The sequence below is a fragment of the Rutilus rutilus genome, assembly GCF_951802725.1.
Source record: "Rutilus rutilus genome assembly, chromosome: 2".
NCBI lineage: Eukaryota > Metazoa > Chordata > Actinopteri > Cypriniformes > Leuciscidae > Rutilus > Rutilus rutilus.
Genome location: NC_140210.1, coordinates 35,207,244 through 35,225,719, shown reverse-complemented (window position 1 = coordinate 35,225,719; position 18,476 = coordinate 35,207,244). Strand labels below are relative to the sequence as shown.

The window sequence follows — 18,476 nt, the reverse complement described above, 5'->3', positions numbered from 1 at the left end:
TTCCTGTATTTTTAATATAAGTAAATGTTGACAAAATGTATTAACTGGATGTTTAACATAATATTAATATTGAAAGCTTAAGTTTTTTGATTTGCTAGAGAACGTTTCTTTTAAAGAAACATGTGACAACATTAAACAAAAGCATTTCTTATAATAACTATGAATGTGTTAACACATTGTTAATGAGTGAAACCATGTCCTTGAGCAATTTTGTAGCAATATGATTGTCATAGTCACTGACTGTATCTCCCTCTCACCCACCTGTAGTGTGTGACACACTCGCCCTAGTGTTTCTCTGGCAGATTGAAGGTTGTCAGTGCGGACATTTGCTTTTATGGCTGCAGTTCCCTGAATGATGAGGTTGCGCCCCTCAGCGAAGGCCTCATTATTGAAGTGGTGTGGTGCACTGCCCATGAAATCACGGTCCACAAATCCATTCTGCATGTAGATCTGATTCAGTGCCGTACGGAACTTGGCACCCGAAACCTCACCTGTGGCCGTGCCCAGACACGCACGCAGCAGCTCTTCAGGTGATGAGCCCTGTGTTAAAGTAGAATCATTTTAATTCAATGTATCAAACATTTCTCAAAACAAAGCTATTGTTTGTCTTCAGAAGAATCGCACAATTTCTATGGTATGTTTATAGTGCTTTTTATGTGTATGCCCCTATACTTGTACACAAACTCACCGTCGGATTGAATTCTCTTCCTTCTGATTCAGCCACTGCTTTACACACCTCCTTGATCTTTTCCATCACAGCAAAACCAGTAATGGTCACATGGGTGTTTCCGCTACCCCCGACTGACACAAAAGCCTGCACCCTGGACACTAGTGTGATCAGGGCCACAATGGGTACTAATGACTTCATGATCATCTGAGTCAAGAAGAATAAAATTGAGCAATTTAGTAATGCGTGCTGTGCAAAAAAATAAAATAAAAAGCTTAAGAAAAATGAAGGAAAAAAGCTTTAAAAAAAATAAAAAAATAATAATCTTCTTTATTTTTATTCATGAGGGAAAAAAATTACTTAACCAGTAGACAAATTGAAGGAAAAAGAAGGAATTCAAATCTTTAGAGAGAAGTGAGCGGAATCAAGTTAAAAATATTACAAAATGTTTCTATATAGGCCCATATTATATATTTATATTATTTATATTATATATTATGCTAAGGCAATGTATCAATCATAAATAATAGAATAGAAAATTGAATACAATAGAATATATAATAGACCTTATTTCTTACCTTCTACATTCAAGGTACCTTCAATCTGTCTCGGTTCCTCTTGTCTGTCCCGTGATAATGGGTCCTTGTTAGGCTCTGATGACACACATATACATTATGTCTTACCTCACAGTGTACAGAAGTTGTCATGCAATCAGACCTCAGCAAATGATTAACCATTATGGAGGAATTATATTATTAAGGCATGGCTGCCTTTAAAATATTGTATCATATCACACACACAAAAAGTATAAATCATACCTACACTGTAAAAAAAAATTGCTGTAGTTATGCAGCTTACTGTAGATTTAAATTTATGCTATTTACTGGCAACAGTTTGTTCAAAGTTAAATGAACATTAAACATTAACAAACATAAAATCCCCCCCAAAATGTAAACATCTACAGCAGTAATAAAACTAACCTGATGCTTACCGTTGAGTGAGGATCCACTCCACAAAACCACCTTTGACCATTCACATAAAAACTTCTACATTGCTTAATTTTAAAATTTTCTTTATGACTTTATTACCAGTAAAGAGTTTATCATCATCTTTGGAAACAATATTCACATTCCACAATAGGACCACACCTGTTCTCGCACATCGAGGTCCCAGAAACTTCAGGAAGTTCTTCAGTAAATAAAATGATTGACCGTATGGCATTACAGGTTCAAAGAATGACCCTTATGCATTAATTATGTACTAAATTATTGTGACTAACTAGTTAATAATCTCATCAATATTTATTCTTGTATTATTTACTTACTTTTATTTAAAGGTTTACCAACTAAATTTGGTCATTTTTAACCCTCATTAAAAAAAGTTTTACACATTAACAAACTGTACTTTTGGAAAATCTTGAAAATAATTGTATGGAGCAAATTAGGTGGCATCAGTTACTTTTTTGTTTTAGCTGTCAGTATAATAGCAACTCATATATTTTGCTTTTGGCGTGACCAACTACGGAAGCTCCTGTGACACCACGTCTGTCTTTGACGTCATTATTGAGAGATTAATTCCCGTTCCTAGGAGGGGAGTGTTGGTGAAACAACTCACTCTGTAATCAAAGAACCCAGAATTATGTAAAGTAACCCATTGTTCTCTTTCTAACTTCGCTCTGACTTTCACTATGGGAGATATAGACCACTCCCGGATTGCAAAACATATGCTATACATAACAATTATATGGCATGTGATAAGGATGGCTCAGACACATTTAGTCTATAAAACAGCATAAACGTATGCGGCATAGCCCAACTTGCTGCCGCACAGATAGCCTGAACCAAAACTCCCCTGAGTAAGGCACATGATGTAGCCATGCCCCTACTGGAGAGGTCCAACATCTCTCCAGTGGGACAGCGGCTTCCCTTTGTGAGGAGTAGCCTTAGACACAAACAGCTACAAACATTCTTTCTGAAACCTGCTGTCCTCTCCATGTACACATGAAGCGCCCTTACTGGATATAACGAATTCAATCTCTTATCCTCCGGAGAAAGTTGGAAAGTTCCGTAGTTGGATATCTATATGCCGAGTCCACCACTTTAAAGTCCGCGTGAACCGGAAGTTGCAAACGACTTTTCTCCAGTGTTGTGACGTATTTCCCAATGAAAAGGAATATTGAACAGAGGGCAGGGTTTTACTCTAGCGCTCCTCCTCTCCATCTCTCGCTCATTACAGACTAACGGTTTGAGGGGAGTGGTTAAGCGTTTCCCAAACCAAGCCGTCAAACCTACGTCATCAGAGAAGGAACGCCATTCCAGACCGGAAGCAACTTTTCAGACTTTGATTAAAGATTACGACGGCAAACTATTTTTTTCTGTGTATTAACTTGCACGGATTAATTGTTCACCACAAGACTAGTAATATGCGCTAACAAAGTAAATGGGGTCAATTTTGATTTCAGTTGGACTTTAAGTACGAAAGCAGGGTTAGGCCAAAAAGAAACCAACCTGCAAACAAGACAGGCTGATTGACAGGGCCTGTAAGTCACTCACACGCTTAGCTGTCACCAGCGCTACAAGCAGTCTTCTCAAGCTTAAGCGAGAGAAATTTCAACCCTATGCCTTCTAATGCTCTGGGAGTATATCACCTTTAGCTTGTGGCTTGGATGCAATAGAAATTCTTTATTATGTATTCATATGTATTACATTATACATTATACATATGTATTATGCATGCAAATCCCTGCCATGCTGGCTGAGAGGGTGATCACGATGTTTGCTTGCTTGGTAAACAGCGGTTAAACGCTGCATCCTCTTGTTTCCTGAGGGTGCTGGTTTCTCTTATTTTCTCGGGCCCATAACACGGCCAAAGCCCTGAACTGCTCCACGGGAAGAACGGAGAATCAGATCGTTCATATCACATATTTCGTGCTGGGTTCTGCACTCCTGTGTCTAAGTGTCGCCCCATCTCCTCCAAAATCACTGCCTTGTACGTTGACAGTAAAGCCATTGCGTTCAGCGAACACACTGACTGCGCTGTATTGGCTGGGAGCTTACTCTTAAAGGGGCTACACCAATGGCGAGATTTGCCAATTTGCCGCCGCTCGTTTACACACCTCGTGGAGGAAACTGTCTGCCTGAGAGGCCGAGTCCATCTTGCTAGGGCGTCCAGACTGTTGGACAGGGAAGGGAGTGTTGTCTTCCTCTTCCTCATCATCCATGTCTAAGTCGAGGAGATCAGAGTTAGCATCACCCTCTGAGTCCTCGTAACTTGGTCCTTCCTCCTCGTGTGCAAGAAGGCCATCAAACAAGGGAGGCATATCCAGGGAGTCGGCTTCCATCACGTCTGCCCAGCTCATGGTAGCTGGCGTCAGCAGCCATGGATGGTCAGTAGCCTTATTGGTTAGCCACCACCACTCTCAGCCTTCTCTTCAAGATTTTCCTCAGCATTGATGCATAGTGGACGGATGTTTGCGGTTCCGCAAGCGACATTTGATGGCATTTGAGCATGTTTTGGGCCCATACACATTATGCACATACCGTGATGGTCCCTGCCCTAGATGGTTGCTCCACATGACGATGGACACGGGTGGGATACAGCCTCCCTGCTCTTCGACTCAGAGAGAAAGAGTAATCCATGACTCGTCACAACACGTTGGTCTAATGGTTCTCGTAGGGTAGTTACTCCTTTTAACGTCTCGCATTAACGCGTGTAGCCTGAAGTTGACTTGACGCCACTGGAAATCCTACCGTTGTTATATAATACGAGATGATCCGAACAGAATAGCTTGCCACTATTTAGAATTTTGCGATGTCACTGAACACAATCCAATCCACTGATGTTGCATTCGGTGGTGCAATGGCGGTCTGCCTGTTGAACAGTTTAGCGAAATCAGAAACAAAGTCAGATGTGCTGAGAGAGCTTGTAGTCCCTCAAAGGAAGAAAGCACAAATTACTTCGATAGGGGTCGACATTAGTGATATAGGTAGGGGCGGAGCCTGATCACAGGTCGACCTGTCTGTCAAAGACAGACGTGGTGTCACAGGAGCTTCCGTAGTCAAGTTTTGACCAACACTATCTCACGACGAATTCGTACGAATGATAAAAAGTTGGCTAATTCGTACGAATTCGTACGAATGATAAAAAGTTGGCTAATTCGTACGAATTCGTACGACCTCACTCGTACGAATTTGTACGATTTGTCTAAACCCACGTGATGGGTAGGTTTAGGGGCGGGGTCAGGGGTAGGTCATTCTTATGAATTCCTACGAATTGGGCAATTCGTAAAATATGTACGATTGTGCAAAAATCGTACTAATTCATACGAGTGAGGTCGTATGAATTCGTACGAATTAGCCACCTCGTAGAATTTGTAAGTTTTTCCGTGAGATCGGGTTGGTTTTGACTCACAGTCCTGCAGTGTGACTTCTTCTACAACAACCATCAAATTGTTTCCTTTTTACAAGACAAGCCGTGACCAAAATTAATGTCAGAGATTTCTTTGTAGCCACCATTTCAGTGGTTTGTCACCATCACCATTTGTAATGCAGCTAACTGTCACTGAACATGTCATTGATGATGTAAAACTCCGGACGAGTTTTTAAAGCGTCTTGACTGTTGTACAGTCTGACAATAATGACAACTGAGATCTTACAATGTGACGTGGCTTACAGCGAGAATCATGTTCATACAGTCTTACAAGCAGCAATCGTAAAGGGCTATTATAAATAGTATAGTGTGCACCCAGCTTAAGGGCTTAAATAGACAAGAAGAGGTAATAAACATCAGGTAACCCAGGTAACTGTAATCAGGTAATCAGTAACTACGGGAACAAACGGGCACACACTAGGAAACTTGGGATGCGTGCATCTCAATCAGCTCCCTAGTTCCCTAGTTCAGTAGACACTGCAGGGAGTCTTAAGGACAACTTAAGGGCTGTCTCAATTAAATCACAAAACTTAACTCACGTGAGCCATAACACATAATATATGTTTTTAAATATACAAACAATTATTTTATTATATTTCAGCATACATACATCACTAGACATGCAATAAACATAATCTAGCTAAGATTTATAATAATTTGTTTACAGCTGAAATGTTGCGGGTATATATAAAAAACAAACTATTAGCATAATGTACTTTAAATAACATTACAAGTAATGTCAGAAAGATATCAGCTCTCAGTAGTGATGTTGTACAATGTCACATCGCCGGAAATAAGTCAGTGTCCCAAGTGTAGTGAGCCAGGATCCTTACTGTCTTTCTAGTGCCCGAATTCGTGAACCCGATATACTGATTCCCCAGCTCAGGAGCTGATTGAGACGCACCCTAGGTCAACTTACTATGACATGGAACAGAGAAAAAGAGGAACAAAGAAAACAGCACCAAAACACAATGAGCATAGAAATACATGTTACAATGACCATCCTGCTCAGTTTTTGTCTGTATTTAGTTAAACATTTCCATGTGTCTTCTTAATTATTTTATTTTTTCATTGCTCTGCCTGGAGCTTCAAAATGTCTTATAATACAATCCATATGCATTGTTTATCACTGTTCATACATTTAAAAAAGCACACACACATACATTCTGAACAGCTGTCGTCTGAAGGAAAACAATAATTATAAACAGCAGAATGTCATGTGAAAGAAAGACAGAAAGTAACACCTACTCCGTTCTACTGTTTGTATCGCTTCTTTGACACACCTTCAGTACAAAATGATGTACGAGACACAGGAATGACAAAGGCAGAGGTGAAAAAGAGTTCATGGAAGAAAGTAACTAATGGACAACTAAAGATCATCTGTTGATCAAATTTCACAAAAGGTATGTTTCATTTTAGTCAATCCAGGTTTACTCAGATACTGCTTTAAATGTGAGGATAGGGGATCTCTAGACAATAGTGGCAAGTCAGAAAAGTCAACCTGAAAAACTTGTTTTAAGATAATGTCAAAATTAACAGGGAATCTTGAAAAGAGTCTTCAAATATAAAAAAGAATTACGAAAGACACTGAATAGTTCTGATTTAAGATTAGCTCTTGCTCTGTGTTGTGGTGTTTTTACATACAACACAGTTCAAAAGTTTGGGGTCTTTTTTGAAAGAAATTAAAACTTTTTTCTGCAAAGATGTTTTAAATTCACCAAAAAGACAGTAAAGATGTTTACATTGTTAAAAGAATACAAAATAAATGCTGGGGTTTTTTTTAGCAAAAAAATCAAAAAAAAAAAAAAGTCAACATTGAAAATAAGAAATGTTTCTTGAGCAGCATAGAATGATTTTTGAAGGATCATGTAAAACTGGAGTATGCTGATAAAAAATGTGTGGCCTTTGTACAAAAGATCAGATCTCCGTTTCAATTGAAGTATAAGATGCTATTTGTAACATTCTTTAATCATGCTAGAGAACATGAACATCATATTTTACACAAACTTGTGAAGTTCGAGGAGCTTTTGAGTGCCTCCTTTTTCAACATTTTCATTTAAATTAGTATACATTATAAAAATATATATTAAAAAAAAAAAACTGAGGCAAAATAGAAGCATAATGGAAGCAGACTACAGTGATCTTAAATTGTTGGATCCCATTGTATGTCATAACCAAAACCCATTTTGACCAATTGTTTGTCTATACAATCACTGAATTCTTTCAGCTCTTTGATTCTTTGCTCTTCCCACAACCCTTGCCATGTTTTCTAAGTAAATGTTGTTGTTGGAGAGGGCAGGCAGTGACATGCTCAAGTGCCCTGCATGGCAAACTACTTTTTTCAAGGAAAAAATGAGATCCATTATCAGTCATGAATGAAACGGAACATCAACACCAAGATTTTCCACACGCTCAAGTGCCCCGCATGGCAAGATACTTTTTCCAAGGAAAAAATTAGGAAAGAATTAGATCCATTATCAGTCATGAATGAAACTGAACATCAACACCAAGATTTTCCTAAGGAATCATAACAGACAATCCTTATAATTGATGATGCAGGATGAGTGTTTGATCTCACACAGTCATCATTTCTACTAAACCATCAATTATTACGCAAGAGTGAGAGATGCACAGTTCCTGTTTAATACAATTATACTGTAAGCCTACCAATGAATCTCGAGCCCAGCAACACTATAAATGTGTTGTTAAAGCCTTTTTAATGTAATGTTTATAGACACTGTGAACTAATGTAATATTGATGTGCTCTAAATACTAAGCAAGAGAATGTGTGAATTTGTTGGGAAACATTTTGGTTAGACTTGGTCTGCATGCGGTTTTTGGACTCAAGAAATAAGAAAGTCAAAGAAATAAGCATTTGAGTTAAATGCTTTAACTCAAAACGCTTACGATCATCCACGGACATGCATAAACTGATAACAAAATTTGTACATACGTCACGATGATGTTTTTTTAGAGAGGTCTTGGATGAAAGTGTTGTGAAGTCAAAATAGCGACAGCAGAAACCTCACAGACATGACTAACACAGTTAAGAGACTAAGACGGTTCGGTAGATAGAGTTTGCTCATCTGATTGTCATTATTCACCTTAGCTTCCTCTTTGCTTGATTACACAATATCTACTTCTCCCTTCCTCTTTTTTGAAATTGTTGGTAAATTTTCTGTTGTAAGAAATGTGTAAACTCTTTTAGTGATCTGCATTGAACTTTCTACTTAGTTAAAGAGGCTATATGCAACTTTTTCCCCAAAATAAACGTAACAATAGCCTTTTTATTTGACAATTTATGACTCAAACATCTCCTGATGAGCATACTGACACCTTGTCAGCTCACAGTGGGACTGGGTGCACCTATAAGCCTGTATCCTATTTTTCCTATTTTCTGTCAGGTCGGATTTTTCGCGCGCTGTCTGCGGACGTGACGTCAAGCGCGTTCATGTTAAACGTTTCAGATCACTCCGTTCCGTATAATACGGAATCGTCCCGTATTTGACACATAAAAGTCTTGCACACAAAGTGCGACACACAAACGCACTTTGTTCCGTATTTTTGAGAATCAATTCAGTGCAAATCCATGACAGACACATATCAGACTATGAACGAAGACATTTGTAGGCTATGATAAGAAAAAGAAAAAAAACCCAACGGTGCGGTAGATACTAATTTCTCCCCCTGTTTGTCTATGATCAGCGTAGTGTCAGAGCCCGTCTACGGAGAGCCTGTCCACTCCCTATTAAGCCCTATTGTACCGAATTTTGGTTGTAGTACCACCAGAGTTCCACTGGGGGGCGCTCGCCATGAGTGCAAAATGAATGGGAGTCAATGGGGCTAGACGGCTAAATTTGTCTCTTTCACCCGATTGCCGTTGAGAAATCTCAGATTTGATTGTAGGTTTTGCAAGTTCAACATGGGTTTTAGGTCGAAAGTTGAATGAACGAGTACTTATGTCGTTTTGATTTCTTACAGGTTGAGTTGTTGTTGCCCATAACACGCTAGCATTCTGCTAATGACGTCAGCATTCTGACGTCATTGACATTTTGAAAGACTTTTTTAAAGCAAATAAGTGACTCTAAAAAATCGAACACCCAGCAATGTGTAATTTCTTTGCATCTCCTTTCGAATACAACATTCAAATTACTAGACAAAAAATTATATCCTGAGAAAAGTGGATTTTGAGGGGTATACCGCCATTGACCTCCATTCATTCTGCACTCGTCCTGTGAGCGCCCTCATATGGAATCAGAGTGGAACTGCAACCAGTTCAGAAGCCGGAAGTGTAGTGAGAGTGAAACTTCTCGCCATATTAGACATTCTCTGGTAGTGTTTTTGACATCTTGGAACGTCATCAGAGAATGCCCTTTTAATTGGTCGTTTCAGTCATTGTGAGTCACGTATCGTAGCAACGATGACGACAAGTGACAACAGCGGGAAAAGTAAAAATTACTCTTACCGGAGGACGATCCAAGATGGCGCTCTAATCAGTCACATTTCGAGGAGCTCCGCAAACTCAGTTGCTTATTTTGACTTGTAATGCAGTTAGAAAGGCTTTAAGCTAATATTTTTATACCAGATCACATTTAGTTGTTGCACTGGCTGTAAAAATGGGAAAATCTGAGAAAAGAAAAAGTAGGAATGGACCTCAAGCCGCTGCTAATGCTAACAAAACTGTTAATGAGGCCCGCCAAGAACTTACGATGGACAACATGCACGACTACTTAAACCATGACACTGTCTCCACAGAATTCATGCTGTGCGAGGAAGAATTCCCCTGTCTTCCAGAAACCCCATGTAAGTCCCCTGCCATCAAACAACGCAAGACCGAGAGCGCTGACACAACTGCCATCCTCTCACAAATCGGGGAACTTTCGAGGCTGATAAATAATCGTTCGGATGCTTTGGAAAAGATGGTAGGGGAAAACTCACGTGTGATCGCTAGTATGAAAGAAACGATCACTGAAAATACCAGGCAGATCTCTGGAGTGAAAGATGTTATTGACTTTATGAGTGCTGAAGTAAAAGATTTGAAATCCAAAATCGGCGCGACTGAGTCACTAGCCAAAAGAGTCGAGTTTAACTCGCATGAACAGGAGAAACGGCTTATGCACATTGAGGCTTACTCACGACGATGGAGTCTCAGAGTTCATGGGGTACCTGAAAGTGAACGAGAAGATGTCAGGGAGAAGATCATCGACGTTTGCCAGCATCTTCTGCCAGACGCGAAAGACAAACTCGCGGATGTCGTGGACACCGTTCATCGCTTAGGTCGCAAACGGCTGAACGATAGCAAGCCCAGAGGAATCATCGTCCAGTTTACCTCTCGTTTTCAACGCGATGCGGTCTGGCGTGCAGCTAAAGATTCGAGTTTTCTTAAAAACAACAACCTGAAAATATCAGAGGATCTGTCTACAGCGGATAGAGAACGAAGAAACAAGCTATGGCCCGTCGTGGAAAAGGCGAGAAAAGAGAACAAGCGAGCTTACTTTGTGGGTGGAAGGGCTTTTGTAGAGGGATCTGAAATATTCCCTCCTGACTGATGTGTCTCTCGTTTATTATTATTGTCTCTTGACATTAATATTGCGTCCACCCTTTTGTTTGGCTGGTTGAAGCTCTCCGATACAGTTCTTCCCAGGACACTGAAGACACTCATCTGGCGGTACTAACGTTACACTCATGATTATTGTGCAAGGCGTTAAAAAATACTGCCTTTCACATGGTTTAAATAGTTCTATTTTAGAGCGTTTTACAGTTTGTTGTGATGTATATTGCGACGTTCTAGTAGCCTATGCTTCAGACATGTGTTGTCTGGCTGGTATTATAATACAGTCTCCTAATAGCCTAAATGATCTGGTATTATACTTTTATGTTCTAAATTTTATTTAAAGTAATATTTAATTGGCATTTCATACTGTATCTTAATATATTCTTCATTATTTTGGAGTTGCGGTTCTCATGTTAAATTCTTGACCGGTTAAAGTTTTGTACAACAAGTTATTTGTTGTGCTTTATCTAGGTCTATTTGACCTTTCCTTTGTTCTTTTTTCTTCTTCAATCTCCCTTCTTCCACTTCATGTCTTTATCTGTTGTTTCCTTAAATGCTAGAGGGCTAAGAAATCTCACTAAGCGAAAAGCTATTTTCTTATATCTCAAACAATTTAAATCTGATTTTTGTTTTCTCCAAGAGTGTCACTCAACTGTAGAGGATCTTAATTTCTGGAGGTCACAATGGGGACTGGACATATGGATGTCTCATGGTACGACGCATTCAGCCGGGGTATGCATCTTAAAAAATCAGTTTAAAGGGAAGGTGTTACTTAATGTAAGTGATTTAGATGGACGTTATATCTGTCTCGTTACTGAAATCTCAAATTTGAAGTGTATTCTTGTCTGTGTTTACGGTTTTAACCAGCAGAAAGAAAATGAAGCCTTGATTAGTCGTTTAGAGAAACATGTTTTAAAATTATTGACTAAATACCCAAATTCCATGCTTATTTTTGGTGGAGATTTTAATGTGGCTTTAGATAGCAGCATAGACAGATGGCCTCCAAAACTCCCTGACAATTCTAGTTTATACTTGAAAATGTTTATGCAAAGATTCTCTTTGATCGATAGCTGGAGAGTATTGCATCCTTCTCAAAAGATGTTCACATGGAGTAATAATTCTCTCTCCTCCCAGTCCCGAATTGACATGTGGCTTATTTCTAAAGAATTATGCAATACATCTACTGATATTTTGCCATCACCATTTTCTGACCACAGGAGTATCTTCATTCGTACCCATTTTCTTGCCCCTGATAATGTGCGCGGTTTTTCTTCTTACTGGAAACTTAACAACTCCATTCTCTCTTACAGTGAAGTAGAAAATGAAATTAATAAGCTAATTAACAAAAATTGGAATAAAGCAAAAGAGGAGAATAGTTACTGCAGCAATTGGGAATTTACTAAATATGAAATTGGCAAATATCTTAGGAAATTTAGCACTGATTTGGCAAAAAAAAAAAAAACGGATGAAAATTCCATTATATGCAAAATCACCAATTTTTTATCTAAACATGTGGCTGATTTACTTGATTGTGAAAAAGCAGAATTGGTTGAATTACAGTGCAAATTGGACAACATATATAAACATAAAGCGGAAGGGGCGTTTATTAGATCACGCAGAAAATGGATTGAAGAGGGTGAACAAAACTCTGCATATTTTTTCAGATTGGAAAGACAGCAAGCTAAAAACAACCAAATTCAAAAACTAATGATTAACGGTAATATTAGTGATGACCCTAAAAGTATCGCAAAGTTCTGTTCCAAATTTTATAGTGATTTGTATACTTCTAAATTTTCCCAACAACATATGAACGATTTCTTTAAATCACTACCTAATGTAAACCAGTTAAGTAATTTAGATAGTAACTTTTGTGACGCCTCTATCACATTAAAGGAGGTAGAGGAGGCTATTAATTGTTTAAAAGCCAACAAATCTCCCGGAACAGACGGACTCAGCTCAGAATTTTATAAGCTATTTAGTCATAGTATAGCTCCATTCTTGTTAAAGGTGTATGAGGAAAGTATAGAAAAAACATTACTTCCAGCCACATTATGTCAAGGATTAATAACTCTTATCCCAAAATGTAATAAAGATCCCCTCTTAATAGACAATTGGCGTCCAATTACACTATTAAATAATGATTATAAAATAATAGCTTCAGTCCTAGCAAAAAGATTAAAATATGTTTTGAACTCTATAATTGATGAAACACAGTCAGGGTTTATGCAGAAAAGACACATTTCTAATAATATTCGGCTAGTACTAGATATGTTAGATTATTCAGAATTAATTGATAATGATGATGGTTTCATTTTTTTTTTAGATTATTACAAAGCCTTTGACACTTTGGAACACAAATTTTTATTTCAGGCTCTTCAAAAAATTGGCTTTGGCGATTCCTTTTGCAGGATGATCCAAATGCTATACATAAACGGAAACAGCTCAATTAAATTAAGTAATGGTACTTCACCTAGATTTTTTTTAAAACGAGGAGTTAGACAAGGATGTCCAGTTTCCCCTTACCTATTCCTAATTGCAACACAGTTCCTTAGCACACATATCAATAGTAGTCCTTTAAAGGGTATCACAATTGGCAATACTAAAATAAAAATGAGTCAATTAGCGGACGATACAGCTTTATTTTTAAATGATTCGTCACAAATTTCAGTGGCTTTGGATATTCTTAAGTCCTTTTCTAAAGCATCTGGATTAAATCTAAATTTGAATAAATGTGAATTGCTACCAATTAAAAATTGCTCTCTTTCTTCAATTCAGAATATTACTGTTAAAAATAGGGTAACATATCTAGGTATACAAATTACTAAAGATGAATGTAGGTGTTCAGCAAACTTCAAACCTATCATTACCAAAACACAAAAAAGATGCAATTGCTGGTTACAAAGAGATCTGTCCTTAAAAGGCAGAACGCTGCTCTCTAAGGCAGAGGGTCTGTCTCGTTTGGCCTATGCAGCTCAGTCTCTGTTTGTGGACAAGCCCACTTCTAAATTAATTAATGAGATCTTAATAAAATTCTTATGGAAAAATAAGTCCCATTATATGAGAAAATCAGTCATATTAAATTCTTATAATAATGGTGGTCTGAATTTTATTGATTTTGACTCCCTCAATAATACATTTAAAATTAATTGGCTGAATCAGTACCTAACCAAACCATCTTCTATTTGGAATGTTTTTCCTCAACTGGTTTTTTCACGACTTGGTGGCATTAATTTTCTCTTAATGTGTAATTATGATATATCCAAACTCCCTATCAAACTCTCCAACTTTCATCGTCAGGTTCTCTTAGCATGGGCTTTAATTTATAAACATAATTTTTCACCACAGAGATGTTTTATTTGGAACAATAAGAACATTTTATTCAAGAATAAATCTCTATTTTATGATAATTGGTTCTGTAATGGTTTATTTCTGGTGGAGCAGTTGTTTAATAAGCAAGGTCTTTTGTTCAGATACTCTGAATTCCTTTCCGAATACCAAATACCAATAACCCCAAAAGAATTTGCCACAGTAATGGGAGCTATTCCTTCTGGTTTATGTATGCTTTTTAAAAACTGTAATTATGTTTCCCCAGTATCTACTGCATCCTTTCCCAAACCTTGTGATACCCCTGTTGGTCAAATCTGTTTCTCTGAGTCGAAAGCTAAAAACTATAAAATAAGATCTTTATTTCTTAAGGATTTGATTTCTGCTCCACCTGTTATTTCCTTTTGGAATAATTTGTTTGTTAACCTTAATTGGAAAAAAATCTGGTCTTTACAACAGAAATTCTTTCTTACAAATAAAGTGAAGGAAATTTCCTTTAAGCTCATACACAGGTTCTATCCTGTTAAGAAATTTTTACAAAGATTTAAATCTGACATTGAGCTAACATGCTCTTTTTGTTTGAATTCTGATGAAACAGTGGTTCACTTATTTTGGTCATGTCAATATACTCAGAAGTTTTGGAATGATATTGGTATATTTGTTAAATGTAAAATTTTGCCAGGCTTCTCAATACATATGAGGAACATTATATTTGGTTATTTTGACTCAGACCCCACAAACGAAAATAGCTGTTTTGTTATTAATTTAATTTTTTTCCTGAGCAAATTTTACATTCACAAATGCAAATTTACAACCTGTAAGCCTGTCTTCTCTGTCTTCTTAAAAGAGTTGGAAAATTATTTAAATATGATTTCAGTATCTACTAATAAGAAAGCTATAAGGACTGTTAGGATTTGCACTACCTTTGATCTCTTCATGTGAACATTTTATGTGATGTAATGGCCCTCTTCTTCTTTTTTTTCTTTTTTTCTGTTTTTTTTTCTGTTTTTTTTTTTTTTCTCTTTCTTCTTTTTTGTGGTTGTCTCATTTATTATTGTTGTGATTGATATTATGTGATGTATACTTTCTCTTTGTATGTTCCCGTTATCAGCAATAAAAAAAAAAAAAAAAAAAAAAAAAAAATTACTCTTACCTCCGAGCAGCCGGCGAAAAAGAAGAGAGCACAAAAATATACATACAGGTGTTGTGTTGCTTGAATGCAGTATTTGAGTGCAATATTTTATATATAATTTTTATATATATATATATATATATATATATATACAATATTTATATATATTTTAAATATTTTCTTTATTAGCTGTTTTTTAATGTATTATTGTTTTGCACTGGAAAGAAAATTAACTATAATGGAAGTATAATTATATAAAGATATTTGCACTACACTTCCTTAAAATGTTGTCTAATTAAATAAAAAATATAATTTTTTGCACTGGAAAGAACATTCGGCTACAGAAAACTGTTGTGTTTATTTTTCTTCAAATGCAGTCTGCCGATGAGTTTTGAATTATATATTTTGTATTTGTTTAAGTTAAAAATAAAACGTATTATAAACTAAACAAATCCATGGTTCATTGTTGGCAAAATGACCATGATAGCCTTTATATTTCACATCTATGTGGTTCAGTCTTGTATATTGATTAGGCCTACTTGCTATTCTATAAATATAGGCTAGGCCTAATAAGTTGTAGGCCTAGTATAATATGCTATAATGTATGAAATATATTTATCTAAATATCAATTAGTTTCCACAATATTCACCAGAAGTCATCATTTCATGGGTTATTTTTTAAAAAGTTATTCCGTGGGGGCATGTCATTGAAAACTGGGCAATGATGCTGAAAATTCAGCTTTGCCATCACAGGAATAAATTACATTTTAAAATATATTAAAATAGAGTAGGTATTTAAAATTGCAAAAGTACGTCACATTTTTACTGTTTTACTGTATTTTTGTATAAAAAAATGCAGCCTTAGTGAGCATAAGAGACTTCTTTTCAAAAAAATATCAGATCAAACTATAAAACAATAATGTCAGATCCCCTATAATACCATTGCAGACCCCCAGTTGAAGACCCCCATCTTAGAATCCTACAGATGTTAAACTTTAAGAAAGAAACCCATTTCAAACACACATAATAAAGGTTTCATTTGTTGATCTATGTGCTTCATTTCAGTTGTCTGTAATAAAATAATTTTTTCTCTTTTTTGTGACAGCAATGACTTCCTCATTACCTCCTAATTCCTCCCATTCGTCCCCCTCAGTGCTCCACTGTCCCCTTCTGCAGAAAATGATCTCTCACACCCTGAACAATAACACTCAAGTGAACCTGGCGGCGGTGAGTGTGCATGGTGTGGTATCCACTCTGGGAATCCTGGAAAACGGACTGGTGCTTTGGGTCCTTGGTTGCCGTCTTCGTTGCAAGACGGTTGCGGCAGTATGGGTTCTCAATCTGGCACTGTCGGACTTCCTAACCACACTAACTTTGCCATTTTTCACTCATTACCTACTGATGGGACACAGCTGGGAGTTGGGCGGCCCATTGTGTGCAGCCCATGCCTCCATATTTTTCCTCAACATGTTTGTTTCTGCCTTCCTACTAGCTGTGATATCGTTGGACCGTTGTTTGTTGGTGACTAAGCCGGTGTGGACTCAGAACCATCGCACTGTGTCGGCAGCATGGAAGATCTGCGGCCTAGGATGGGCATGGGCGGCGGTTAACACGTTTCCGTATTTCATGTTCCGATCCGTCGTGCTTAAGCACGACGGCCGCAAACTTTGCTATCATGATTTTGCACTCTATTCCTCACAGAGCACGCTGCATACAGACTGTAAGGCGCGTCAGGAAGCGACGGCAGTGTCCAAAGTGTTGCTGGCGTTTGTCGTGCCACTGGTGGTCATTGCTGTCAGTTACGCTTTCTTTGTTATAGAGCTGCAGGCTCGCAGGAAGAGGCTCGAGAGTAGACGGAAGAGTGCGAGCAATGGCAAACAGAAATCTTTGAAATTCTTCCGCAGCCTGTCTTCACCAGTCGGACAAAACGGCGCTCGACTCTCGCAAGGTTTCACGAAAATGGTCGTCACGGTGATCGCAACCTTTGTTCTCTTCTGGCTGCCCTACCACGTTTTCTGCTTGCTGGAGGTGACGGCTCAGTACAAGACAGAGATTGTGGATCTGGTGGAGGTGTCCTTACCTTACGTAACAACGTTCACTTTCCTGAACTCTGTGTTGAATCCAATTATCTACACTTTTAGCTGTCCAAACTTCTGCAGTCGAATTCGCCAAAGTCTAGGGGCGCTTTTTGAGGGGCTGGTGGAGGAAGCTGGGCCATTTGTGCTGGTTACTGGAAGGATGAAGAAAAAAGATATCTCGTCTCCCACTTCACTCAGCTCTCCAACCCCTCACAGAGTTCCCCGCATCCAGCATGACCCCCAGGGCTCCATCAACCTCTTCGGCCTTAAAAGCTGTCCCACAGATGAGATCGAGAGAGACGACAAAATGTAACTTTATCATTAGGAATAACATTACCTGGTACTGATGACTGATGTTTCTGAGTGGACTACGGTCTGCTAACTATCATGGGATGGCCTTAGAAGCCTTTATATTTTTCTGTGTCTCTTTCCTCCACTGGGTTTGATTTAAGCCATAGTCATGCTGGATTACCTCTGAGGTTGTTGTAATTCTGAGAATATTAAAGAGTTCTTGGCACTGGAGTAAAAACAAAAATCCCTCAATCACAGACGAAGAAACATGGCCCATATTCCTGTCTCTGTTCTCTCACATTTCTCAGATTACTGACTACAATATATACACACAAGATTTATGCTCATTTTAAATCAGGCCACACATGAGTATGGAAGGTATGGAAAACTGGACTGCAGTTTCCCTCAATATACATTAATATTAGCCATAAAGAGACTACATGAAAACTTTAATATTTGTCTTGAAGCTTCTCATTAGAATATTTAGTGTTGTCTGAACTAATCTTTTTATCAAGGAAAAAAAAAACTTTTAACTAGAACACAGACTAGACACAAAACTTTCAATTATATACCTTTTCAGTCAGGATTTCACCCTTCTCATGGCACTGAAACTGCTCTTCTTTGTGTGGTTAATGACATTCTTCTGCCCATGGATTCATGGTTAATTAACATCTTGATGCTTCTCGATCTAAGCTCTGCATTTGACACAGTCTGCCATGAAATACTTATTGTGACGCGATGTTGAAAAAATTTGTTTGTACGAGCAGGCAAAGAAACGCTCACTTTATCTACTAAATTGGTGTCCTTATGTCGTTTTAAAACATTTTAAATCCTGCATTATCTTTTCATGTGGTATTTTCATACACGGTTATATATTCATTTAGATTTTTTTTTTACATGCAAGATGCTCTTTAAGTAAAACAAAGTAAAAATAAAATTACATGAATTTCAGATATTCTTAGTTTTGGTATGTCATGTTTTGCAGAACACAAAATAAAATGT

The 18,476-nt window shown here is 37.7% G+C and overlaps 2 protein-coding genes across 2 annotated transcripts in view; one reads left to right on the top strand and one right to left on the bottom strand.

Annotated features, from left to right (window-relative positions):
• The window catches only part of vwa11 (von Willebrand factor A domain containing 11), an 18,210-nt gene extending 10,027 nt beyond the window's left edge, over positions 1-8,183 (bottom strand). Inside the window, exons 1-4 of the mRNA XM_084392048.1 lie at positions 8,049-8,183; positions 1,246-1,320; positions 689-874; positions 262-540 (exon numbers count right to left, since the gene is read on the bottom strand). Coding sequence (XP_084248174.1) covers positions 262-540; positions 689-874 — 465 coding nt within the window. The 5' untranslated portion in view covers positions 1,246-1,320; positions 8,049-8,183. The remainder of the gene's footprint in view (positions 1-261; positions 541-688; positions 875-1,245; positions 1,321-8,048) is intronic.
• On the top strand, positions 6,123-18,476 carry LOC311280157 (prostaglandin D2 receptor 2). Its single transcript, XM_084392121.1, has 2 exons — positions 6,123-6,498; positions 16,211-18,476. Exon 2 carries the CDS (start codon positions 16,213-16,215, stop codon positions 17,494-17,496), a length of 1,284 nt encoding a protein of 427 aa, XP_084248247.1. The 5' UTR covers positions 6,123-6,498; positions 16,211-16,212; the 3' UTR covers positions 17,497-18,476.

Excerpts from the sequence above, each read along its gene's own strand:
- LOC311280157 (XM_084392121.1), top strand. The coding sequence starts at position 16,213 with ATGACTTCCTCATTACCTCCTAATTCCTCCCATTCGTCCCCCTCAGTG.